Raw genomic sequence first — 25,033 nt, forward strand, 5'->3', positions numbered from 1 at the left:
CACTTTGGCTGGATGTCCAAAAGGTGGTGCTCTTCCCTATCACAGCTCAAATTGAGAGCAGCGCATGGGGCCAGTAGATCTGTGTAGAAATTGGCACTAATATAAACACAGATCTAGAAACCGATTTCCCTGCCCAAAATATCTATGTCCTTTGCTTGAGTGTCTGTGCTAAAATCACCCATCAGAACAGTTTAATTACATAGAAGATCTGAACATTTAGTGCATGCTTCCTGGTGCAGTGTTTGGTAAAAATCTTTCTGATCGGGTGGTTTGTAGCATACCTCCACCAGAATGATGCTGCAAAGAAAACCCCCAAATAGTTTACATTTAGTTAAAGAACCCGCCCCTAAGAGGAAGTTGCCGCCACTATTGACATACAGTGCCTTGCGAAAGTATTCACCCCCCTTGGCATTTTTCCTATTTTGTTGCCTTACAACCTGGCATTAAAATGGATTTTTTGGGGGTTAGTATAATTTGATTTACACAACATGCCTACCACTTTGAAGATGAAAAATATTTTTTATTGTGAAACAAACAAGAAATAAGACAAAAAAACATAACTTGAGCGTGCATAACTATTCGCCCCCCCAAAGTCAATACTTTGTAGAGTCACCTTTTGCATCAATTACAGCTGCAAGTCTCTTGGGGTATGTCTCTATAAGTGTGGGATGTTCAACGTTTCTGATATTTTTTTATAACCCAACCCTGATCTGTACTTCTCTACAACTTTGTCCCTGACCTGTTTGGAGAGCTCCTTGGTCTTCATGGTGCTGCTTGCTTGGTGGTGCCCCTTGCTTAGTGGTGTTGCAGACTCTGGGGCCTTTCAGAACAGGTGTATGTATACTGAGATCATGTGACAGATCATGTGACACTTAGATTGCACACAGGTGGACTTTATTTACCTAATTATGTGACTTATGAAGGTAATTGGTTGCACCATATCTTATTTAGGGACTTCATAGCAAAGGGGGTGAATACATATGCACGCACCACTTTTACGTTCTTTTTTTTTTTCATTTCACTTCACCAATTTGGACAATTTTGTGTATGTCCATTACATGAAATCCAAATAAAAATCCATTTAAATTACAGGTTGTAATGCAACAAAATAGGAAAAACGCCAAGGGGGATGAATACTTTTGCAAGGCGCTGTATTTCAATTGACTGATTTCCTTATGTGAACTGTAACGCAGTAGAATCTTTGAAATTGTTGCATGTTGCATTTATATTTTTGTTCACGGTAGCTGCCTAATGTTATCTGTTGCGTTTACATTTTTTACTACACTGTATTCAAAAGATTAGCCAGCTGGCTCTATGGCTGGTTCTGGAAATGGAGTTGTCATAAGCATTGATTTAGGGAAAACTTTCCCACAGATGGAAACCACAGGCCTATCTTTGACTTCGCCATCTATTGTTATCTCCAAAGTTTTGGCATCTTCCATAAATTGTGGCCGCGAAACCGCCATAGAAATAGTTCAAAAGAATAAGATGACAATCCGGTAATATGGATAACTATTGAAAGATGGCTGATATGCGTTTGTCTACATTGTAATGGACATGGTGAAGGATGCTCGCAGGCTGCATTACAGCAAAGCCAAGTCAGCCCGTGCTCATGGTTCTCAAAGGGGAAGTGAAATGATAGCCTACAATGACTTTGCTCATGCAGGCCACAAATGACATGTAACTATATAAGTACCTTGAAATTTATTTTGCGGGTGACTTTTCATTATCTCAAATCAAATTTTATTGGTCACATACACGTGTTTAGCAGATGTTATTGCGGGTGTAGCAAAATGCTTGTGCTTCTAGCTCCGACAGTGCAGTAATATCTAACAAGTAATATATAACAATTTCACAACATATACCCAATAGACACAAATCTAAGTAAGGAATGAATTAAGAATATATACATATATGGACGAGCGATGTCAGATCGGCATGGACTAAGATACAGTAGAATAGTATAGAATACAGTATATACATATGAGATGAGTAATACAGATATGTAAACATTATTAAAGTGACTAGTGTTCCATTTCTTAAAGTGGCCAGTGATTTCTAGTCTATGTCTATAGGCAGCAGCCTCTAATGTGCTAGTGATGGCTGACCTCGCCTTCTGGATGATAGCGGGGTGAACAGGCAGTGGCTCGGGTAGTTGATGTCCTTGATGATCTTTTTGGCCTGGAGGCCGGGTAGTTTGCCTCCGGTAATGGATTGTGCAGACCGCATCACCCGCCTTGCAGGTGGTGCAGTTGCCGTACCAGATGGTGATACAGCCTGACAGGATGCTCTCAATTGTGCATCTGTAAAAGCTTGAGGGTTTTAGGTGCCAAGACAATTTTCTTTAGCCTCCTGAGGTTGAAGAGGCTCTGTTGCGCCTTCTTCACCACACTGTCTGTGTGGGTGGTCCATTTCAGTTTGTCAGTGATGTGTACGCCAAGGAACTTGAAGCTTTCCACCTTCTCCACTTCGGTCCTGTCAATGTGGATAGGGGGGTGCACCCTCTGCTGTTTCCTGAAGTCCACAATCATCTCCTTTTGTTTTGTTGACGTTGAGTGAGAGGTTATTTTCCTGGCACCACACTCCCAGAGCCCTCACCTCCTCCCTGTAGGCTGTCTCGTCATTGTTGGTAATGAAGCCTACTACTGTTGTGTCGTCTGCAAACTTGATGATTGAGTTGGAGGTGTGCTTGGACACGCAGTCATGGGTGGACAGGGAGTACAGGAGTGGGCTGAGCATGCACCCTTGTGGGGCCCCAGTGTTGAGGATCAGCGAAGTGGAGGTGTTGTTTCCTAACTTCACCACCTGGGGGCGGCCCATCAGGAAGTCCAGGACCCAGTTGCACAGGGCGGGGTTCAGACTCAGGGCATCGAGCTTAATGATGAGCATGGAGGGTCCTATGGTGTTGAATGCTGAGCTATAGTCAATGAACAGCATTCTGCATAGGTATTCCTCTTGTCCAGATGGGATAGGGCAGTGGGCAGAGTGATGGCGATTGCATCATCTGTGGATCTATTGGGGCAGTAAGCAAATTGAAGTGGGTCTAGGGTGACAGGTAAGGTGTGGTCCTCTGTAGCTCAGCTTGTAGAGCACGGTGCTTGTAACGCCAATGTAGTGGGTTCGATCCCCGGGACCACCCATACACAAAAATGTATGCACGCATGACTGTAAGTCGCTTTGGATAAAAGCGTCTGCTAAATGGCATATTATTATTATTATAAGGTAGAGGTGATATGATGCTTGACTAGTCTCTCAAAACACTTCATGATGACAGAGGTGAGTGCTACAGGGCGATAGTCGTTTGGTTCAGTTACCTTTGCTTTCTTGGGTACAGGAACAATGGTGGCCATCTTGAAGCATGTGGGGACAGCAGACTGGGATAGGGAGAGATTGAATATGTCCGTAAACACACCAGCCAGCTGGTCTGAGCATGCTCTGAGGACGCGGCTAGGGATGCCGTCTGGGCAGGCAGCCTTGCGAGGGTTAACACGTTTAAATGTTTTACTCACGTCGGCCACGGAGAAGGAGAGCCCACAGTCTTTGGTAGCGGCTGCGTCGGTGGCACTGTGTTGTCCTCAAAGCAGGCGAAGAAGGTGTCCGGAAGCAAGACGTCGGTCTCTGCGACGTGGCTGGTTTTCCTTTTGTAGTCTGTGATTGTCTGTAGACCCTGCCACATATGTCTCGTGTCTGAGCCATTGAATTGTGACTCCACTTTGTCTCTATACTGATGTTTTGCTTGTTTGATTGCCTTGCGGAGTGAATAACTACACTGTTTGTATTCTGCCATATTCCTAGTCACCTTGCCATGGTGAAATGCGGTGGTTCGCGCGAATGCTGCTTTCTATCCACGGTTTCTGGTTAGGGTAGGTTTTAATAGTCACAGTTGGTACGACATCTCCTATACACTTCCTGATATACTCAGTTACAATATCGGTGTATTCGTCTAAATTATTTTCGCAAGCTACCCAGAACATATATATAATAATATAATATCCCAGTCCGCATGATCAAAACAACCCTGAAGCGTGGATTCCGATTGGTCAGACCAGCGTTGAATAGTCTTTAGCACAGGTACTTCCTGTTTGAGTTTCTGCCTATAGGAAGGGAGGAGCAAAATGGAGTCGTGGTCAGATTTGCCGAAAGGAGGGCGAGGTAGGGGCTTGTATGCATCCCGGAAGTTGGAGTAGCAGTGGTCAAGTGTTTTAGCAGCGCGAGTACTACAGTCGATGTGTTGATAGCATGTCTTTAAAGAGAGATTTGAATCTAGATCCATCTCTGTACACTACACAAGTATCTCTCCTGGACCTAGTAGTGTAGTGCAAAGAGGCCCTAACTGTGATCTATCACATCACTACACAAAGTAATCTAGGACTGGGCCATGGTGTTTCTTGTCATTTTGCTGAAAGTGAAAGCTGGAATTAAACAATTAACTATGCAAATGAACAAAAGCTGTGTGCATTAACTAAATAGACCCCTGGCTCAAATAGAAGCCTGTCTCTAATAAGCGGCTGTTGTGTTCAGTGATTTAAGCAAATAAACGCCCGGGCTATTAATTGAAGTGCTTCAGTACTTGTTCTTGCCACAATTAGCATAGCGGTGCACAAGCATTCACATACACAATGTCTTGTCCAAGGTTTCTGTGTAGCCAACTCTGCTCCTCAGCATTTTCTTTCAATGTACACAAGAGGCTGCTAGACACAAAGATGCAACAATTCCGATCCCTGTCTGCATTGTTTATTTGACATTTTTGTAGAAACAACACTTTCATTGAATTTGGGCAATAACATGACAATGACCAATACTACTTTATAGTGTTTTCAGTAGGTCTCTCATGTTTTTTATATTTCATAATGATAGTTAGCATTTGTAATAATTGTAATTTACTATTTAATATGAAGTTACAGTGAGGGATCATTGCATGACTCTAAAGACCATCCCGGACGTTAGCACGGTAAGTTTGTTCCTCACTGCCAATATGGGTTTCTAATTAATCTGCATTCTGCATCTATACAGAGGAAGAGCAGGCCTTATACATGCCTGTCCAAATTTCCAATCACATTTCAAAGTACCTGAGATTAGGATATAACATCAATGTGTAACTAATATATTATAAATGCTTACAAAAAGTAATTATACATTTGAGAATGAAGTCGCTTCCTTTATCCATCGAATCATGTAAGTGCGCAGGGCACGCTATTCAGATCTTATAAGACAGTGGCAAAACTCCACAAGTCCACTAAGGCCTTAGCCTTTTGTTTTGCTGAGAGGCGTGCTGTTGAGACGTATCACGGCTATGGCCTATTCCATTTGAATGATGACGTCCGTTTTCCTCAGATGGAACCTTGTGATCAAATGAACATGATGAGAACAATATGGATGAATCTGAAGGCATACAGTATGTGTAAAATGTTGCTGCATTCTCCGTATCATCATTCTCTCTCCTGGTTCCATTTCCTTTAGCTCTTTCCCCTAGCACCCACCCTTTCAGTGTCCACCACAGGAGGCTTCTGAGGGGAGAAGGGCTCATACTAATGTCTGGAACGGAGCAAATAGAATGGCATCAAACACCTGGAAACCATGTGTTTGATACTATTCCACTGATTCCACGCCAGCCATTACCACGAGCCCGTACTCCCCACTTAAGGTGCCACAAACCTCCTGTGGTGTCCACAGATCTGAAAAGGTAATACTATATGATAATAATACCAGGTCCCTGCTGTGATGGAGAAGCACCCAAATGCTCACACAGTAGTCATTCATGTTAGTAAAAGATGACTTCAGAGGGCTCATAGGCAGGTTAAAGGAGACAGGCAAGCGGGTTCTCATTTCCGGGCCTCTACCAAGAATAGGTCACGGAATGGAATGCTTTAGTAATCTCTTCTGGCTACACTACTGCCTTAAATCCTACTGTTCCTCAATGGATTTGGAGTAAATGGATAATTTTGACCACTTTTGGGAGAGGCCCCAGTTTTACAAGAGGGATGGCTTTCATCCAAATATGAAAGGGGCAAAAGTTCTCTTGGCCAACATCAAGGAGGCTCTTATGAAATATTGACTCAAATACAGCCTAACCCCTGCTCAGGTAACTCATCTCATTCCCACTATTTCACAGCGTTATCATCATACTGCTACAGATAACCATATTCCCAGGGGTATAGTCAGTAATAATCTTGTGACCATGAATTTGAATTCCACTGTTAGCTCTGTTACTGTTAGCCCAATTGGGAAATCCACTGTGGTAAACTCGTCCAGTGCTATTATTTCAAATATCACAAATATGGATACCCCAACTGTTTTCAAATCTCGCAGAGGGCTTGGGCTGTTACATATCAACGTACAAAGTTTGATGTCAAAGGTTATTGTGAGGGTTGCGCAGCAAAAGCCCCAGCTCCAATATTCAACATACTTCTTCTTATTATTATTATTTAGCATGCTACTCCTCCTACACTGTTTAAGCTAGAAACGCTGTTCAAACTTTAAAATGTTTAGAATGGTCTCACTCGGGTTGCTTGTATACAACTTTTTGATATATTTTATACCTGTTATGTTATACATTTTTTTGTCCTTATTTTTGCCGATCTTCATTCACTTTCAAGGCATTTTCCTCAACATTATGAAGCTCCCCATTGTGACATGACACACAACTAATGACCACAACCACACAACTGCTTACAACATCTAGTGACCACAACCACACAACTACTGACCACAACCACACAACAACTGACCATAAACACACAACTATTGACCACAACCACACAACTTCTGACCACATCTAGTGACCACAACCACACAACTACTGACCACAACCACACAACTTCTGACCACAATCACACAACTACTGACAACAAACCACACAACTTCTGACCACACAACTACTGACCACTCATCTACTGACCACAACAACTGACCACAACCACACAACTTCTGACCACACAACTACTGACCACTCAACTGCTGACCACAATTACTGACTACAACCACACAACTGCTGACAACAACCATACAACTTCTGACCACAATCACACAACTGCTGACCACATCCACACAACTACTGACAACAACCACACAACTTCTGACCACACAACTACTGACCACAACCACACAACCTCTGACCACATCTAGTGACCACAACCACACTACTACTGACCACATCCACACAACTACTGACAACAACCAAACAACTTCTGACCACACAACTACTGACCACAACCACACAACCTCTGACCACAACCACACAACTGCTACAACCACGTAATTAGTGACTACAACCACACAACTTCTGACCACACCAATACTGACCATAACCACACAACTTTTGACCACAACCACACAACTGCTTACCACATCTAGTGACCACAACCACACAATGTACTGACCACAACCACACAAATACTGACCACAACCACACAACTTCTGAACCACACAACCACTTACCAAATCTACTTACCACTACTGACTATCCATGGGAATTTAAAATGATTTCACTATTCGTATAATATATTTAAAGTAAAACTTTTTAAACTTCTTTCAGTACCACAAAACATATTTTAAAGAGCTTTAGCAATCCCCACAACATTACTTGTAAAGTTACAATCTAGTTATTATTATTATTATTATTCTTTAGCACGCTACTCCTCCTACGCAATTTAAGGTAGAAACGCTGTTCAAATTTTAAAACGTGCGGAATGGTCTCACTTGAGTTGGTTTTATGAAACTATTTTATATATTTTATAAATGTTATGTTATTATATTTTTTGTCCTTATTTTTCACAATTTTCATTCACTTTTATGGCATTTTCCTCAACATGTTAAAGCTGCCCATTGTGACATCATCACTTCCAACTGCCATTCACTGTAAATGCAATAATGCAACTTTTGACACAAATCAGCTACTTTGACCACTTTGCAACCACTTAGACAAAAAGTTAGAGCGTTTACATCTTCGTCTACTTTTCTGCTACTCAAATCTGGCATTTGAACAAAAATAATATTCTGAAAGTTACAGCTGTTTAAGAAACCGCATCAACAACGATTTCTGTAAATGTTTTGCAAACAACTGCCGTTTTGACCACTACACCAACAAGTTAGACACAAAGTTAGAAGTACAGCAACCACACAACTACTGACCACAACTTCTGCTCCGGTCTGCACTAACTCTGGTCCAGCTCCCACCACAACCACACAATTACAAACCACAACCACAAAACGACTTACCACAACCACACAACCTCTGACCACAACCACACAACTACTGACCACAACCACACAACTTCTGACCACAACCACACAACTGCTTACAACATCTAGTGACCACAACCACACAACTACTGATCCCAACTACACAACTTCTGACCACACAAATACTGACCACTCAACTGCTGACCACAACTACTGACCACAACCAGACAACTTCTGACCACAACCACACAAATATTGATCACAACCACACAGCTTCTGACCTCATCTAGTGACCACAACCACACAACTACTGACAGCAACCACACAACTACTGACAACAACCACACAGCTTCTGACCACAACAGCACAACTGCTTACCATATCTAGTGACCATAACCACACAACTACTGACCACAACCACATAACTTCTAACCACAACCACACAACTTCTGACCACACAACTACTGACCACTCATCTACTGACCACAACAACTGACCACAACCACACAACTTCTGACCACAACCACACAACTTCTCACAACACAAAGACTGACCACACATCTAACTACTGACCATAACCTCACAACTTTTGACAACAACCACACAAACTACTGACCACAACCACACAACTACTGACCACAACCACACAACTTCCGACCACAATTACTGAGCATAACCACACAACTTCTGACTACAACCACCCAACTGCTTACCACATCTAGTGACCACAACCACACAACTAATAACAACAACCACATAACTTCTGACCTAAATTTCACAACTGTGAACATCAACTGCTAACCACATCTAGTGACCACAACCACACTACTACTGACCACAACAACACAACTTCTGACAACAACCACACAACTTTTGACCACACAACTACTGACCACAACAACACAACAACTGACCCCACAACCAAACAACTTCTGACCACAACCACACAACTGCTGACCACATCTAGTGACCACAACCACACTACTACTGACCACAGACACAAATTCTGACCACAACAACTGACCACAACCACACAACTTCTGATCACAACCACTTAACTTCTGACCACATCTAGTGTTCACAACTACTGACCACAACCACACAACTTCTGACCACACAACTTCTGACCACACAACTACTTCTGTCCTCTGTAGCTCAGCTGGTAGAGCACGGCGCTTGTAACGCCAAGGTAGTGGGTTCGATCCCCAGGACCACCCATACACACAAAAAAATTTATGCACGCATGACTGTAAGTCGCTTTGGATAAAAGCGTCTGCTAAATGGCATATTATTATTATTATTATTATACTGACCATAAATACACAACTTCTGACCACAACCACACAGCTACTTACCACATCTAGTGACCACAACCACATAACTACTGACCACAACCACACAACTACTGACCACTCAACTAATGACCACAACTACTGACCACAACCACACAACTGCTTACCACAACCACACAACTGCTTACCACAATTAGTGACCACAACCACACAACTACTGACCACAACCACACAACTTCGGACCACAACCACATAACTTCTGACACCACAACTACTGACCACTCATCTACTGACCACAACTGACCACAACCACACAACTTCTGACCATAACCACACAACTGCTGACCACATCTAGTGACCACAACCACATAACTACTGACCACAACCACACAACTTCTGACCAGACAACTGCTGAACACAACCACACAACTTCTGACCACAACCACAAAACTGCTTACCACAACCACACAACTGCTTACCACAACCACACAACATCTGACCACAATCACACAACTACTGACCACATCTAGTGACCACAACCACACAACTTCTGACCACACAACTTCTGACCACACAACTACCGACCATAAATACACAACTTCTGACCACAACCACACAACTAATGACCACATCTAGTGACCACAACCACATAACTACTGACCACTCAACTGCTGACCACAACTACTGACCACAACCACACAACCTCTGACCACAACCACACAACTACTGAACACAACCACACAACTGCTTACCACAATTAGTGACCACAACCACACAACTTTTGACCACGAACACACAACTACAGACCAGATCTAGTGACCACAACCACATAACTACTGACCACAACCACAGAACTACTGACCATACTACTACTGACAATTAATCTACTGACCACAACAACTGACCACAACAGCACAACTTCTGACCACAACCACACAACTACTGACCACATCTAATGACCACAACCACATAACTACTGACCACAACCACACAACTTCTGACCACACAACTACTGACCAAATCTACTGACCACTACTGACTATCGATGGGAATTGATAATGATTTCGTTATTCGAATAATAGTGTTGATTGGTGATCTTAGGCTTGTGTGCGGCCATGGAAACCCATTTAATGAAGCTCCCGACGAACAGTTATTGTACTGACGTTGCTAACAGAGGCAGTTTGGAACTCGGTAGTGAGTGTTGCAACCAAGGACAGACGATTTTTACGTGCTACGTGCTTCAGCACTCGGCGTTCTGTGAGCTTGTGTGGCCTACCACTTCGCTGTGCTCCTAGACATTTTCACTTCACAATAACGACACTTACAATTTACCGGGCAGCTCTAGCAGGGCAGAAATTTGATGAACTGACTTGTTGGAAAGGTGGCATCCTATGATGGTGTCACGTAAAGTCACTGATATCTTCAGTAAGGCCATTCTACTGCCAATGTTTGGCTATTGAGATTGCATGGCTGTGTGCTCAATGTTATACACCGGTCAGCAACGGGTGTGGCGGAAATAGCCGAATCCACTAATTTGAAGGGGTGTCCACAATACAGTGCATTCGGAAAGTATTCAGACCCATTACCTTTTTCCACATTTTGTTACGTTACAGCCTTATTATAAAATGTATTAAATAAATAAAAATCATTAATCTACACACAATACCCCATAATGAAAAAGTGAAAACAGGTTTTTAGAATTTTTTGAAATACCTTATTTACATAAGTATTCGGGTCCTATGCTATGAGACTCGGAATTGAGCTCAAGTGCATCCTCTTTCTATTGATCATCCTTGAGCTGTTTCGATAACTTGATTGGAGTCCACCTGTGGTCAATTCAATTGATTGGACATGATTTGGAAACACACACACCTGTCTATATAAGGTACCACAGTTGACAGTGCATGTCAGAGCAAAAACCAAGCCATGAGGTCGAAGGAATTCTCCTTAGAGCTCCGAGACAGGATTGTGTCGAGGGTACCAAAACATTTCTGCAACATTGAAGGTCCCCAAGAACACAGTGGCCTCCAACATTCTTAAATAGAAGAAGTTTGGAACCACCAAGACTCTTCATAGAGCTGGCCGCCCGGCCAAACTGAGGAATCGGGGGAGAAGGGCCTTGGTCAGGGAGGTGACCAAGAACCCGATGGTCACTCTGACAGAGCTCCAGAGAATGCCAATAGTATGCAAAGCTGTCATCAAGGCAAAGGGTGGCTAATTTTGAAGAATCTCAAATATAACATATATTTTGATGTGTTTAACACTTTTTTGGTTAATATGATTCCATATGTGTTATTTCATAGTTTTGATGTCTTCACTATTATTCTACAATGTAGAAAATAGTAAAATAAAGAAAAACCCTGGAATTAGTAGGTGTGTCCAATCAGTTGTGTTGTGAAAAGGTAGGGGTGGTATACAGAAGTTAGCCCTATTTGGTAAAACACGAAGTCCATATTATGGCAAGAACAGCTCAAATAAGCAAAGAGAAATGACAGTCCATCATTACTTTTAAGACATGAAGGTCAGTCAATGCGGAACATTTCAAGAACTTTGAACGTTTCTTCAAGAGCAGTCGCAAAAACCATCAAGCGCTATGATGAAACTGGCTCTCATGACGAACGCCACAGGAAAGGAAGACCCAGAGTTACCTCTGCTGCAGAGGATAAGTTCATTAGCGTTAACTGCACCTCAGATTGCAGCCCAAATAAATGTTTCTCAGAGTTCAAGTAACAGACACATCTCAACATCAACTGTTCAGAGGAGACTGCATGAATCAGGCCTTCATGGTCTGATTCAATAATCAGACACCAATAAGAAGAAGATAGTTTCTTGGGCCAAGAAACATGAGCAATGGACATTAGACCGGTGGATTTTTGGTTAAACCGCCGTATCTTTGTGAGACGCAGAATAGGTGAACGGATAATCTCCGCATGTGTGGTTCCCACTGTGAAGCATGAAGGAGGAGGTGTGATGTGTGGGGGTACTTTGCTGACGATACTGTCTGTGATTTATTTACAATTCAAGGCACACTTAACCAGTATGGCTAACACTGCATTCTGCAGCGATACGCCATCCCATCTGGTTTGCGCTTAGTGGGACTATCATTTGTTTTTCAACAGGACAATGACCGAAAACACACCTCCAGGCTGTGTAAGGGCTATTTGACCAAGAAGGAGAGTGATGGAGTGCTGCATCAGATGACCTGGCCTCCACAATCACCCGACCTCAACCCAATTGCGATGGTTTGGGATGAGTTGGACCGCAGAGTGAAGGAAAAGCAGCCAACAAGTGCTCAGTATAAGTGGGAACTCCTTCAAGACTGTTGGAAAAGCATTCCTCATGAAGCTGGTTGAGAGAATGCCAAGAATGTGCAAAGCTGTCATCAAGGCAAAGAAAAACCCTTGAATGAGTAGGTGTGTCCAGACTTTTGACTGGTACTGTATATATATTAAAATACAAAAACAAAGTCATGGGAAGCGCAAAAAACTAACAAAAAAAACATCACAAATCACCCAGAAAAACAGTTACATTCCTCCACAAATAAGTCCCAAATCAATACTTTAAATTGCCTGAATGGCACCGGAACATCAAGATGAAATGCATTTTGAATTTTGTTCCAGCAATACAGTGCATTAAAACTAAAAGCAGATTTATCTAGCCCGGTGAAGACCTTAGGAACCTCAAGAGTTAAAATATCCTGTGAACGGGTTAGGCAACTCAGGTGTGTATACTTCAGCAGCAGTTAGATAAGACAAAAGTTGATGAAGTAGGGCCTAGTAAACAAAAAGGTAGTAATGTAGAGATCTACGGCTCTTTAGCGAAGTACAGTCAACCTTTTGATACAGGATGCAGTGATGAGTATCAAAACTGTCACCTGTAACAAAATGAAGGGCACTATGGTAGATGGCATCCTAAGGTTTAAGAGTAGTAGCAGCTGCACTTTGATAAACAATATCACCATAATCAAGAACATATAAAAAGGTTGACTGAATAATCTGCATCCTACTGCTTAGAGAAAGGCACGATCTGTTTCTGTAGGAAAGGCCAACTTTAAATCTTAGCTTCTTAATCAGCTTATCTATATGTTTTTTAAACGTCAAATCCATATAAATCCAAATGCCTAAGTATTTATGTGTGTGAACACGTTCGATTGGAGAACCATCTAATGAGTGAACATGTAGTTGATTTGAACGAGAGTTTAAAAACAACATGTACTTCGTTTTGCCCGTCTTAAGCATACAATTTAAATCAGCAAGGGATTCCTGCATATAAAATCTGACTGTAGTTTTGACACAGGCAGATCAGCAGTCGGGGAAATAGTAACATCCGCATATAGATTAAGTAAAAAAATAAATACGGATTGACCAATGGTGTTCATATACAGTGGCTTGCGAAAGTATTCACCCCCCTTGGCATTTTTCCTATTTTGTTGCCTTACAACCTGGAATTAAAATTGATTTTTTGGGGGTTTGTATCATTTGATTTACATAACATGCCAACCACTTTGAAGATGCAAAATATTTTTGGGGGTGAAACAAACAAGAAAAAATACAAAAAAACAGAACACTTGAGCGTGCATAACTATTCATCCCCCCCAAAACCGCTCCAGCTCCTTCACGTTGGATGGGTTCCGCTGGTGTACAGCAATCTTTAAGTCATTCCACAGATTCTCAATTGGATTGAGGTCTGGGCTTTGACTAGGCCATTTCAAGACATTTAAATGTTTCCCCTTAAACCACTCGAATGTTGCTTTAGCAGTATGCTTAGGGTCATTGTCCTGCTGGAAGGTAAACCTCCGTCCCAGTCTCAAATCTCTGGAAGAATGAAAAAGGTTTCCCTCAAGAATTTCCCTGTATTTAGCGCCATCCATCATTTCTTCAATTCTGACCAGTTTCCCACAGCATGATGCTGCCACCACCATGCTTCACTGTGGGGATGGTGTTCTCGGGGAGATTATAGGTTTTGGATTTGCGCCAGACATAGTGTTTTCCTTGATGGCCAAAAAGCTCAATTTTAGTCTCATCTGACCAGAGTACCTTCTTCCATATGTTTGGGGAGCCTCCCACATGCCTTTCAGCGAACACCGAACGTGTTTGCTTATTTTTCTTCTTTAAGCAATGGCTTTTTTCTGGCCACTCTTCCTAAAGCCCAGCTCTGTGGAGTGTACGGCTTAAAGTGGTCCTATGGACAGATACTCCAATCTACGCTGTGGAGCTTTGCAGCTCCTTTAGGGTTATCTTTGGTCTCTTTGTTGCCTCTGATTAATGCCCTCCTTGCCTGGTCCGTGAGTTTTGGTGGGTGGCCCTCTCTTGGCAGGTTTGTTGTGGTGCCATTTCTTTCATTTTTTAATGATGGACTTAATGGTGCTCCTTGGGATGTTCAAAGTTTCAGATATTTTTTTATAACCCAACCCTGATCTGTACTTCTCCACAACTTTGTTCCTGACCTGTTTGGAGAGCTCCTTGGTCTTCATGGTGCCGCTTGCTTGGTGGTGCCCCTTGCTTAGTGGTGTTGCAGACTTTGGGGCCTTTCAGAACAGGTGTATATATACTGAGATCATGTGACACTTAGATTGCACACAGGTGGACTTTATTTAACTAACTATGTGACTTCTGAAGGTAATTGGTTGTACCAGATGTTATTTAGAGGCTTCATAGCAAAGGGGGTGAATACATATGCACGTACCACTTTTCCGTTATTTATTTTTTAGCATTTTTAGAAATTTTTATTTTTAATTTCACTTTACCAATTTGGACTATTTTGTGTATGTCCATTACATGAAACACATAAAAATAAAAATCCATTTAAATTACAGGTTGTAATGCAACAACATAGGAGAAACGCCAAGGGGGATGAATACTTTTGCAATTCACTGTAAATAGTGAAGAGAACAGGTCCCAAAAACGACCCCTGACCACCTTTATGTACTTAAATAGTGTGATCAACAGTATCAAATGCTTTTGACAGGTCCACAAAAAAAGCAGCACATTTCATTTTAGTGTCTAAAGCATTGACAAGATCATTAACAACTAACGTGGTTGCTGAAATAGTGCTGTGCCCAGGCCTAAACCCTGATTGGTTTACATTCAAAATACATTTCTCAGATAAAAAAGTTGTACATTTACCAAGGATTCAAGAATCTGAGCTAGACAAGGAAGCCTTGAAATGTGGCGATAATTATTAAGATCATAATATCCCCGCATTTATGGAGAAAAGGTTTGACTATTATTTCTCTGATCATTCCACAAGTTTCCCCTATCAGCATCCAGCCTAATATAATTGTGTATAGGCTTAGAAGTTCTTTCAAAGATAAATAAAATGGTGATTAAATGCATCAATGATGGCATTTTTTTCCATAAAGAGGCGAGTGTCTGAATGAATTAATTGTGGCAGAGAGGAGGAAGTAGAACCCTTCAGGGATTTGACAGTTTTCCAGAATGTAGCCGGGTTCCCATTACAATCCGAAAGGTCAATTACATAATAATCAGATTTAGCCTTTCTGATTTGTCTTACACAATGATTCCTCAGTAGATCGAAACATTGCGCTCTTTTTGTCTATAAAGCCATTTTGCATGATCTTCCACCATACCTTACTTCATTGTTAGCCTTCAGACGTATTAGTTACCAGACCCGGACTCAGCGATGACTAACCCTGGAGATCCCTTCAATCTCCACCGAAGTTAGGTAAATCTGCTTTTAGTTTTTTTGCTCATGTGGAATAAACTCCAAAAGTCCTTAAAGTTCGTTGAGTTATGGCAATTCAGGTGGATGTTAGAGGGCCTTTTCTACTGAAGAATATGTTTGTTTCATATGATTCACATGTATTGTGTAATTGATGTGTACATAGATATGTATAACGTAATTATTATTTATTGATTTGTGGGCCATGGTTCCGGCGGACCTGCTCTGATTTGAAGCCAAGGCAAGGCCACTGGTACTATTCAGTTGGCAATTACATAAACAATGGCTAACTGAACTTTAACATCTTCTCACAAAGCAACTCTCTTGTTGATTCAGAGGTTGTTGATTCTGCTCGCCCCAAGTCTTTAGTGTCACACTCCTGATGGAAACAATTACACTAGACAGTCCTTCCAAGATTTTGCGGGGACTTTTTGTGATATTTGCAGGCAAAAATACTTGGTTTTGCTGCGGCAATTCTGACAGTTTGCATGGCAATATGCAATGATTTTGTCCAATTTGTTGCAAAAATGCGCTGACGTGGGAAAAAGTTTGATGTGTGGCTTGATTTAACCATATTATGCGGTAAATGGGAAGTGATATAATATGCTGGATATTGTTAATTTTGCCCAAAAATGGGCAATCACAGAATCCTAGAGGGACTGACTAGAGGACATTAACATAAAACACTGGTGACACCCTGGTGTGTGGTAAATCTTTAGTGTAAATGCACCATTATGGTTAATGACCTGCTCTGACTGGGGACCAAGGCGAGGCCACTAGTACTTTTCAGCTAGCATTTAAATAACAATGGCTAACTGTGAACATGGGTTACCACCTTCTCACAACGCAACTGTATACAGTGAGGGAAAAAAGTATTTGATCCCCTGCTGATTTTGTACGTTTGCCCACTGACAAATAAATAATCAGTCTATAATTTTAATGGTAGGTTTGTTTGAACAGTGAGAGACAGAATAACAACAACAAAATCCAGAAAAACGCATGTCAAAAATGTTATAAATTGATTTGCATTTTAATGAGGGAAATAAGTATTTGACCCCCTCTCAATCAGAAAGATTTCTGGCTCCCAGGTGTCTTTTATACAGGTAACGAGCTGAGATTAGGAGCACACTCTTAAAGGGAGTGCTCCTAATCTCAGTTTGTTACCTGTATAAAAGACACCTGTCCACAGAAGCAATCAATCAATCAGATTCCAAATTCTCCACCATGGCCAAGACCAAAGAGCTCTCCAAGGATGTCAGGGACAAGATTGTAGACCTACACAAGGCTGGAATGGTCTACAAGACCATCGGCAAGCAGCTTGGTGAGAAGGTGACAACAGTTGGTGCGATTATTCGCAAATGGAAGAAACACAAAAGAACTGTCAATCTCCCTCGGCCTGGGGCTCCATGCAAGATCTCACCTCGTGGAGTTGCAATGATCATGAGAACGGTGAGGAATCAGCCCAGAACTACACGGGAGGATCTAGTCAATGACCTCAAGGCAGCTGGGACCATAGTCACCAAGAAAGCAATTGGTAACACACTACGCCGTGAAGGACTGAAATCTGAATGATTCAGAGGAGAACTGGGTGAAAGTGTTGTGGTCAGATGAGACCAAAATCGAGCTCTTTGGCATCAACTCAACTCGCCGTGTTTGGAGGAGGAGGAATGCTGCCTATGAACCCAAGAACACCATCCCCACCGTCAAACATGGAGGTGGAAACGTTATGCTTTGGGGGTGTTTTTCTGCTAAGGGGACAGGACAACTTCACCGCATAAAGGGACGATGGATGGCGCCATGTACCGTCAAATCTTGGGTGAGAACCTCCTTCCCTCAGCCAGGGCATTGAAAATGGATCGTGGATGGGTATTCCAGCATGACAATGACCCAAAACACACGGCCAAGGCAACAAAGGAGTGGCTCAAGAAGAAACACATTAAGGTCCTGGAGTGGCCTAGCCAGTCTCCAGACCTTAATCCCATAGAAAATCTGTGGAGGGAGCTGAAGGTTCGAGTTGCCAAACGTCAGCCTCGAAACCTTAATGACTTGGAGAAGATCTGCAAAGAGGAGTGGGACAAAATCCCTCCTGAGATGTGTGCAAACCTGGTGGCCAACTACAAGAAACGTCTGACCTCTGTGATTGCCAACAAGGGTTTTGCCATCAAGTACACTTTTCAAATAAACCTACCATTAAAATTATAGACTGATCATGTCTTTGTCAGTGGACAAACGTACAAAATCAGCAGGGGATCAAATACTTTTTTCCCTCACTGTAGATGATGCAGAGTTTGTTGATTCTGCTCTTCTCAAGTCCTAAGTGTCAGCCCTAGCTATGGAAACACAGTTCCCAAAAAATAACACAAACATTAACATAATCACTGGCGACACACTGGTACTGCTAAAATTAGATATGTGAATGCCAAAGGGATTGAGGGGAAGGAGCTAGGGCCTGTATGAACTGGGCAATACTTACATTTCTCTTACTGCTTCCATTCTCTGTATGTACTGTGGAGGGCATTTGTAACCCTAACGCCTTCTCAATGTCTGTAAAAAAAGAAAAAAAATGACTCATAATAAAACTTCTTGCCGTGGCACCACAGTGACATTACACTACAAGCATTTTGAATAATGGACGAGATAGAAAGAAGGATGTGGTTTCTGCTACTTTCCAGACAACAGCCCACAAACACAGAGGGCATTAAGAGTACCTGTGAGAATCTGGTCAATCTTTTCCACGACCATGTCGGCGTCCTCCTCAGAGAAGCACATGGGTGGTTTGAATTTGAGGACATTGCGGTGAGGACCATCTGCACTTAGCAGGATGTGTTGTTCCTTCAGTCTGGGGAGACAGAGCTTGGAACTCCATATTTGTCCTAATGAAACTAGCATACTGCAATATCTGTTCTGGGTCTACAAGTCTCTTCTTGGTCAATTACAATTCACATTTTCAAGAGAAGATATGTTTCTTGACTTCATCCCCCAAGAGCAACATACTATGGTTTAGTTTACTATAGTACAGCCAACTATAGCCATGTTTACAATGGGGTTGAGATGGCTGGCAATGATGAGTATGCCCAAACATTTACATAACCATTGTGGTAACACTACAACTAGGAGGACGTGCCCAATGGTTTTCGGTCTTAATATGCTCATATAACTGCACGTAGTTCATGTGTGCTTCTGGATTGCTCAATTTATTAACTTTTATTGAGATCATTACAATATGACACGTCACCGGTATCATGTGATGTTTGAAACCTAAACCAACATGGGCCTCTAAAATACTCACAGAACTGATCCTAAGTTGTGCATACGTCGGAATCCATGGCAAATTCTGAATTAAAAACCTTAAAATTGATTTGAAAATGTGCTATTTGATTTAACATTATTCTAACTGATAAAACATGCTTCTATGTGTGATTTACACAGCTTGATAAATGTGCAGACATTTTAAAAACTGTGTTTTATCTCATTTTAAGAACTGACCATATGCTAAAATGTAAGTTTTATAAATGTCTAAAAAGGGCTTAATGATTCACTCACTTGTAAATGACGTCCTGGGCTTCCGCTGTAGCAGGGGTCAGTTTCACCCGATCTCTCACAAGCTCCGCCCCAACAAACAGGCCACGACCCCTATCAGACATTACATCATCACAGTCTGACCCCTGACACACACAGAGCTTTTCTGAAACTCTGTCATGTTAAACATGTTGTTACCAGCTGCATTTCTAAGAATCCTCTATTGGTTTCAGGGTAAATTTTACATTTTAGTCATTTAGCAGACGCTCTTATCCATACATTTTTTTTTCTTCATACTGGTCCCCCGTGGGAAACAAACCCACAACCCTGGCGTTGCAAACACCATGCTCTACCAACCGAGCTACACAGGACTACATTGGATTTGACACTGGATATGTACATTGGCGTATTGTAATAGTGAGTGATAGGCACCAACTGGAAAGATGCAACTGATATCAGTATGGACTTTCCCTAAAGGAGTCTAAAACCTTCTCAACCAGTTTGAATAGAATGGGAAGCCTATCTACCGTTAATTGCACATAACATTTTATAACATAACATTAGCAGCCAATTAAGTATGCTAAGTTGAGAGCCTGTTAGAAGGGTTTTGTGCATGCAGTAGCAGTCAAGTTAGTATTTTTACATAATAGGAAGGATAACAGGATAACAGGAAGGATCAACCAATATCACAATATGCCTTGCCATATCAAATTATCAGTATTGGTGCCCATCACTACTAGTGGTAAAAGCATTGGTATTGTGTATATTGGTATATAGATCAGTGGTTTATTCAGTATACACAAAATGTTTTGTAATACTTAGTCAAATTATTGAGTGTCAGATTAAAGCTTTTACTTGCCCCAAACTTTACGTTACCATATTGTTTAAAACCCAATTTTATTATTTTTCTGAACAAAGACATTATTCATGTTGTATATCTGCAAATACTGAAACACAATGGTGACACCCAAATACATGATAAATGGTTAATGTGTAGAGCTCTAAGCTATCGCAATATGAGGAAGTCAGTATCAGGCTCAGATGATAAGCCTCTCTCCCCCTTAGTTAAGTGAGTAGGCCTACTTGATATCTCTTGCCAGTGGACGTTTTTCCCTGTGTGTCTGTCAAATAAAATAAAATGTTATTGGTCGCATACACATATGTAGCAGATGTTATTGCGGGTGTAGCGAAATGCTTGTGTTCCTAGCTCCAACAGTGCAATAATATCTAACAATACATACAAATCTAAAAGTAAAATAATGGAATTAAGAAATAGAGAAATATTAGGACGAGCAATGTTGGAGTCCGGAGTATAAATATATATATACAGTGTATTCGGAAAGTATTCACACCCCTTAACTTTTTCCACATTTTGTTACATTACAGCCTTGTTGTAAAATGGATTAAATATATATTTTTCTTTATAAATCTACACACAATACCCCATAATGACGAAGTAAAAATAGGTTTTTCATATTTTTGCAAATGTATTAAAAATAAAAAACAGAAATACCTTACTTACATAAGTATTCAGACCCTTTGCTATGAGACTCGAAATTGAGCTCAGGTGCATCCTGTTTCCATTGATCATCCTTGAGCTGTTTCTAAAACTTGATTGGAGTCCACCTGTGGTAAATTAAGTTGATTGGACATGATTTGGAAAGGCACACACCTGTCTATATAATGTCCCACAGTTGACATCGCATGTCAGAGCAAAAACCATGCCATGAGGCGAAGGAATTGTCCGTAGAGCTCCGAGACAGGATTGTGTCGAGGCAGAGATCTGGGGAAGGGTACCAAAACATTTCTGCAGCATTGATGTCCCGAAGACCACAGTGGCCTCCATCATTCTTAAATGGAAGAAGTTTGGAACCACAGACGCTCTTCCTAGAGCTGGCAGCATGGCCAAACTTAGCAATCGGTGGAGAAGAGCCTTGGTCAGGGTGGTGACCAAGAACCCGATGGTCACTCTGACAGAGCTCCAGAGCTCCTCTGTGGAGATGGGAGAACGTTCCAGAAGGACAACAATCTCTGCAGCACTCCACCAATCAGGCCTTTATGGTAGAGTGGCCAGACGGAAGCCACTCCTCAGTAAAAGGCACATAACAGCCCACTTGGAGTTTGCCAAATGGCACCTAAAGGACTCTCAGACCATGAGAAACAAGATTCTCTGGTCTGATGAAACCAAGTCAACCAACAACCAACTCATTGGCCTGAATGCCAAGCGTCACGTCCGGAGGAAACCTGGCACCATCCCTACGGTGAAGCATGGTGGTGGCAGCATCATGCTGTGGGGATGTTTTTCAGCGGCAGGGACTTGGAGACTAGTCAGGATCAAGGGAAAGATGAATGGAGCAAAGTACAGAGAGATCCTTGATGAAAACCTGCTCGAGAGCACTCAGGACCTCAGACTGGGGCAAAGGTTCACCTAACAACAGGACAACGACCCTAAGCACACAGCCAAGACAACGCAGGAGTGGCTTCGGGACAAGTCTCTGAATGTCCTTGAGTGTCCCAGCCAGAGCCCGGACTTGAACCCGATCGAACATCTCTTGAGAGACCTGAAAATAGCTGTGCAGCGATGCTCCCCATCCATCTTGACAGAGCTTGAGAGGATCTGCAGAGAAGAATGGGAGAAACTCCCCAAATACAGGTGTGCCAAGTTTGTAGCGTTATACCCAAGAAGACTCAAGGCTGTAATCGCTGCCAAAGGTGCTTCAACACAGTACTGAGTAAAGGGTCTGAAAACTTAGGTAAATGTGATATTTCTGTTAAACTGTTTGTGCTTTGTCATTGTGGGGTATTGTGGAGAAAGTCAAGGGGTCTGAATACTTTCCGAATGCAGGTTTATATACACTGCTCAAAACAATAAAGGGAACACTTAAACAACACAATGTAACTCCAAGTCAATCACACTTCTGTGAAATCAAACTGTCCACTTAGGAAGCAACACTGATTGACAATACATTTCACATGCTGTTGTGCAAATGGAATAGACAACAGGTGGAAATTATAGGCAATTAGCAAGACACCCCCAATAAAGAAGTGGTTCTGCAGGTGGTGACCACTTCTCAGTTCCTATGCTTCCTGGCTGATGTTTTGGTCACTTTTGAATGCTGGCGGTGCTTTCACTCTAGTGGTAGCATGAGACGGAGTCTACAACCCACACAAGTGGCTCAGGTAGTGCAGCTCATCCAGGATGGCACATCAATGCGAGCTGTGGCAAGAAGGTTTGCTGTGTCTGTCAGCGTAGTGTCCAGAGCATGGAGGCGCTACCAGGAGACAGGCCAGTACATCAGGAGACGTGGAGGAGGCCATAGGAGGGCAACAACCCAGCAGCAGGACCGCTACCTCCGCCTTTGTGCAAGGAGGAGCAGGAGGAGCACTGCCAGAGCCCTGCAAAATGACCTCCAGCAGGCCACAAATGTGCATGTGTCTGCTCAAATGGTCAGAAACAGACTCCATGAGGGTGGTATGAGGGCCCGACGTCCACAGGTGGGGGTTGTGCTTACAGCCCAACACCGTGCAGGACGTTTGGCATTTGCCAGAGAACACCAAGATTGGCAAATTCGCCACTGGCGCCCTGTGCTCTTCACAGATGAAAGCAGGTTCACACTGAGCACATGTGACAGATGTGACAGAGTCTGGAGAACGTTCTGCTGCCTACAACATCCTCCAGCATGACCGGTTTGGCGGTGGGTCAGTCATGGTGTGGGGTGGCATTTCTTTGGGGGGCCGCACAGCCCTCCATGTGCTCGCCAGAGGTAGCCTGACTGCCATTAGGTACCGAGATGAGATCCTCAGACCCCTTGTGAGACCATATGCTGGTGCGGTTGGCCCTGGGTTCCTCCTAATGCAAGACAATGCTAGACCTCATGTGGCTGGAGTGTGTCAGCAGTTCCTGCAAGAGGAAGGCATTGATGCTATGGACTGGCCCACCCGTTCCCCAGACCTGAATCCAATTGAGCACATCTGGGACATCATGTCTCGCTCCATCCACCAACGCCACGTTGCACCACAGACTGTCCAGGAGTTGGCGGATGCTTTAGTCCAGGTCTGGGAGGAGATCCCTCAGGAGACCATCCGCCACCTCATCAGGAGCATGCCCAGGTGTTGTAGGGAGGTCATACAGGCACGTGGAGGCACACACACTACTGAGCCTCATTTTGACTTGTTTTAAGGACATTACATCAAAGTTGGATCAGCCTGTAGTGTGGTTTTCCACTTTAATTTTGAGGGTGACTCCAAATCCAGACCTCCATGGGTTGATACATTTGATTTCCATTGATAATTTTTGTGTGATTTTGTTGTCAGCACATTCAACTATGTAAAGAAAAAAGTATTTATTAAGATTATTTCATTCATTCAGATCTAGGATGTGTTGTTTAAGTGTTCCCTTTATTTTTTTGAGCAGTGTATATACATTACTGGTCAAAGATTTAGAACACCTACTCATTCAATGGTTCTTTATTTTTACAATGTTCTACATCAAAACTATGAAATAACACATATGTTATGTAGTAACCAAAAAAATGTTAAACAAATCAAAATATATTTTCTATTTGAGATACTTCAAATAGCAACCCTTTGCCTTGATGACAGCTTTGCACACTCTTGGCATTCTCTCAACCAGCTTCATGAGGTAGTCACCTGGAATGCATTTCAATTAACAGGTGTGCCTTCTTAAAAGTTAATTTGTGGAATTTCTTTCCTTCTTAATGCGTTTGAGCCAATCAGTTGTGTTGTGACAAGGTAGGAGGGGTATACAGAAGATAGCCCTATTTGGTAAAATACCAAGTACATATTATGGCAAGAACAGCTCAAATAAGCAAAGAGAAATGACAGTCCATCATTACATTAAGACATGAAGGTCAGTCAATACGGAACATTTCAAGTGCAGTCGCAAAATCCATGAAGCGCTATGATGAAACTAGCTCTCATGAGGACCGCCGCAGGAATGGAAGTCCCAGAGTTACCTCTGCTACAGAGGATAAGTTAATTGGAGTTACCAGCCTCAGAAATTGCAGCCCAAACAAATGCTTCACAGAGTTCAAGTAACAGACACATCTCAACATCAACTGTTCAGATGAGACTGTGTGAATCAGGCCTTCATGGTCGAATTGCTGCAAAGAAACCACTACTAAAGGACACCAATAAGAAGAAGATACTTGCTTGGGCCAAGAAACACAAGCAATGGACATTAGACCGGTGGAAATCTGTCCTTCGGTCTGGAGTCCATATTTTACATTTTTGGTTCCAACCGCTGCGTCTTTGTGAGATGCGGTGTGGGTGAACGGATGATCTCTGCATGTGTATTTCCCACCGTAAAGCATGGAGGAGGATGTGTTATGGTGTGGGGG

General features: G+C 42.4%; 1 protein-coding gene across 1 annotated transcript in view; it reads right to left on the reverse strand.

Moving 5' to 3' along the window:
- Window positions 1–4,718: 4,718 nt before the first annotated feature.
- The window catches only part of etnppl (ethanolamine-phosphate phospho-lyase), a 44,532-nt gene continuing 24,217 nt past the window's right edge, over window positions 4,719–25,033 (reverse strand). Inside the window, exons 10-13 of the mRNA XM_041868268.1 lie at window positions 19,698–19,787; window positions 18,863–18,993; window positions 18,628–18,698; window positions 4,719–5,341 (exon numbers count right to left, since the gene is read on the reverse strand). Of these exons, the coding sequence (XP_041724202.1) occupies window positions 5,237–5,341; window positions 18,628–18,698; window positions 18,863–18,993; window positions 19,698–19,787 (397 nt within the window). The 3' untranslated portion in view covers window positions 4,719–5,236. The remainder of the gene's footprint in view (window positions 5,342–18,627; window positions 18,699–18,862; window positions 18,994–19,697; window positions 19,788–25,033) is intronic.

This window comes from Coregonus clupeaformis, unplaced genomic scaffold, assembly GCF_020615455.1.
Source record: "Coregonus clupeaformis isolate EN_2021a unplaced genomic scaffold, ASM2061545v1 scaf0003, whole genome shotgun sequence".
Lineage (NCBI taxonomy): Eukaryota > Metazoa > Chordata > Actinopteri > Salmoniformes > Salmonidae > Coregonus > Coregonus clupeaformis.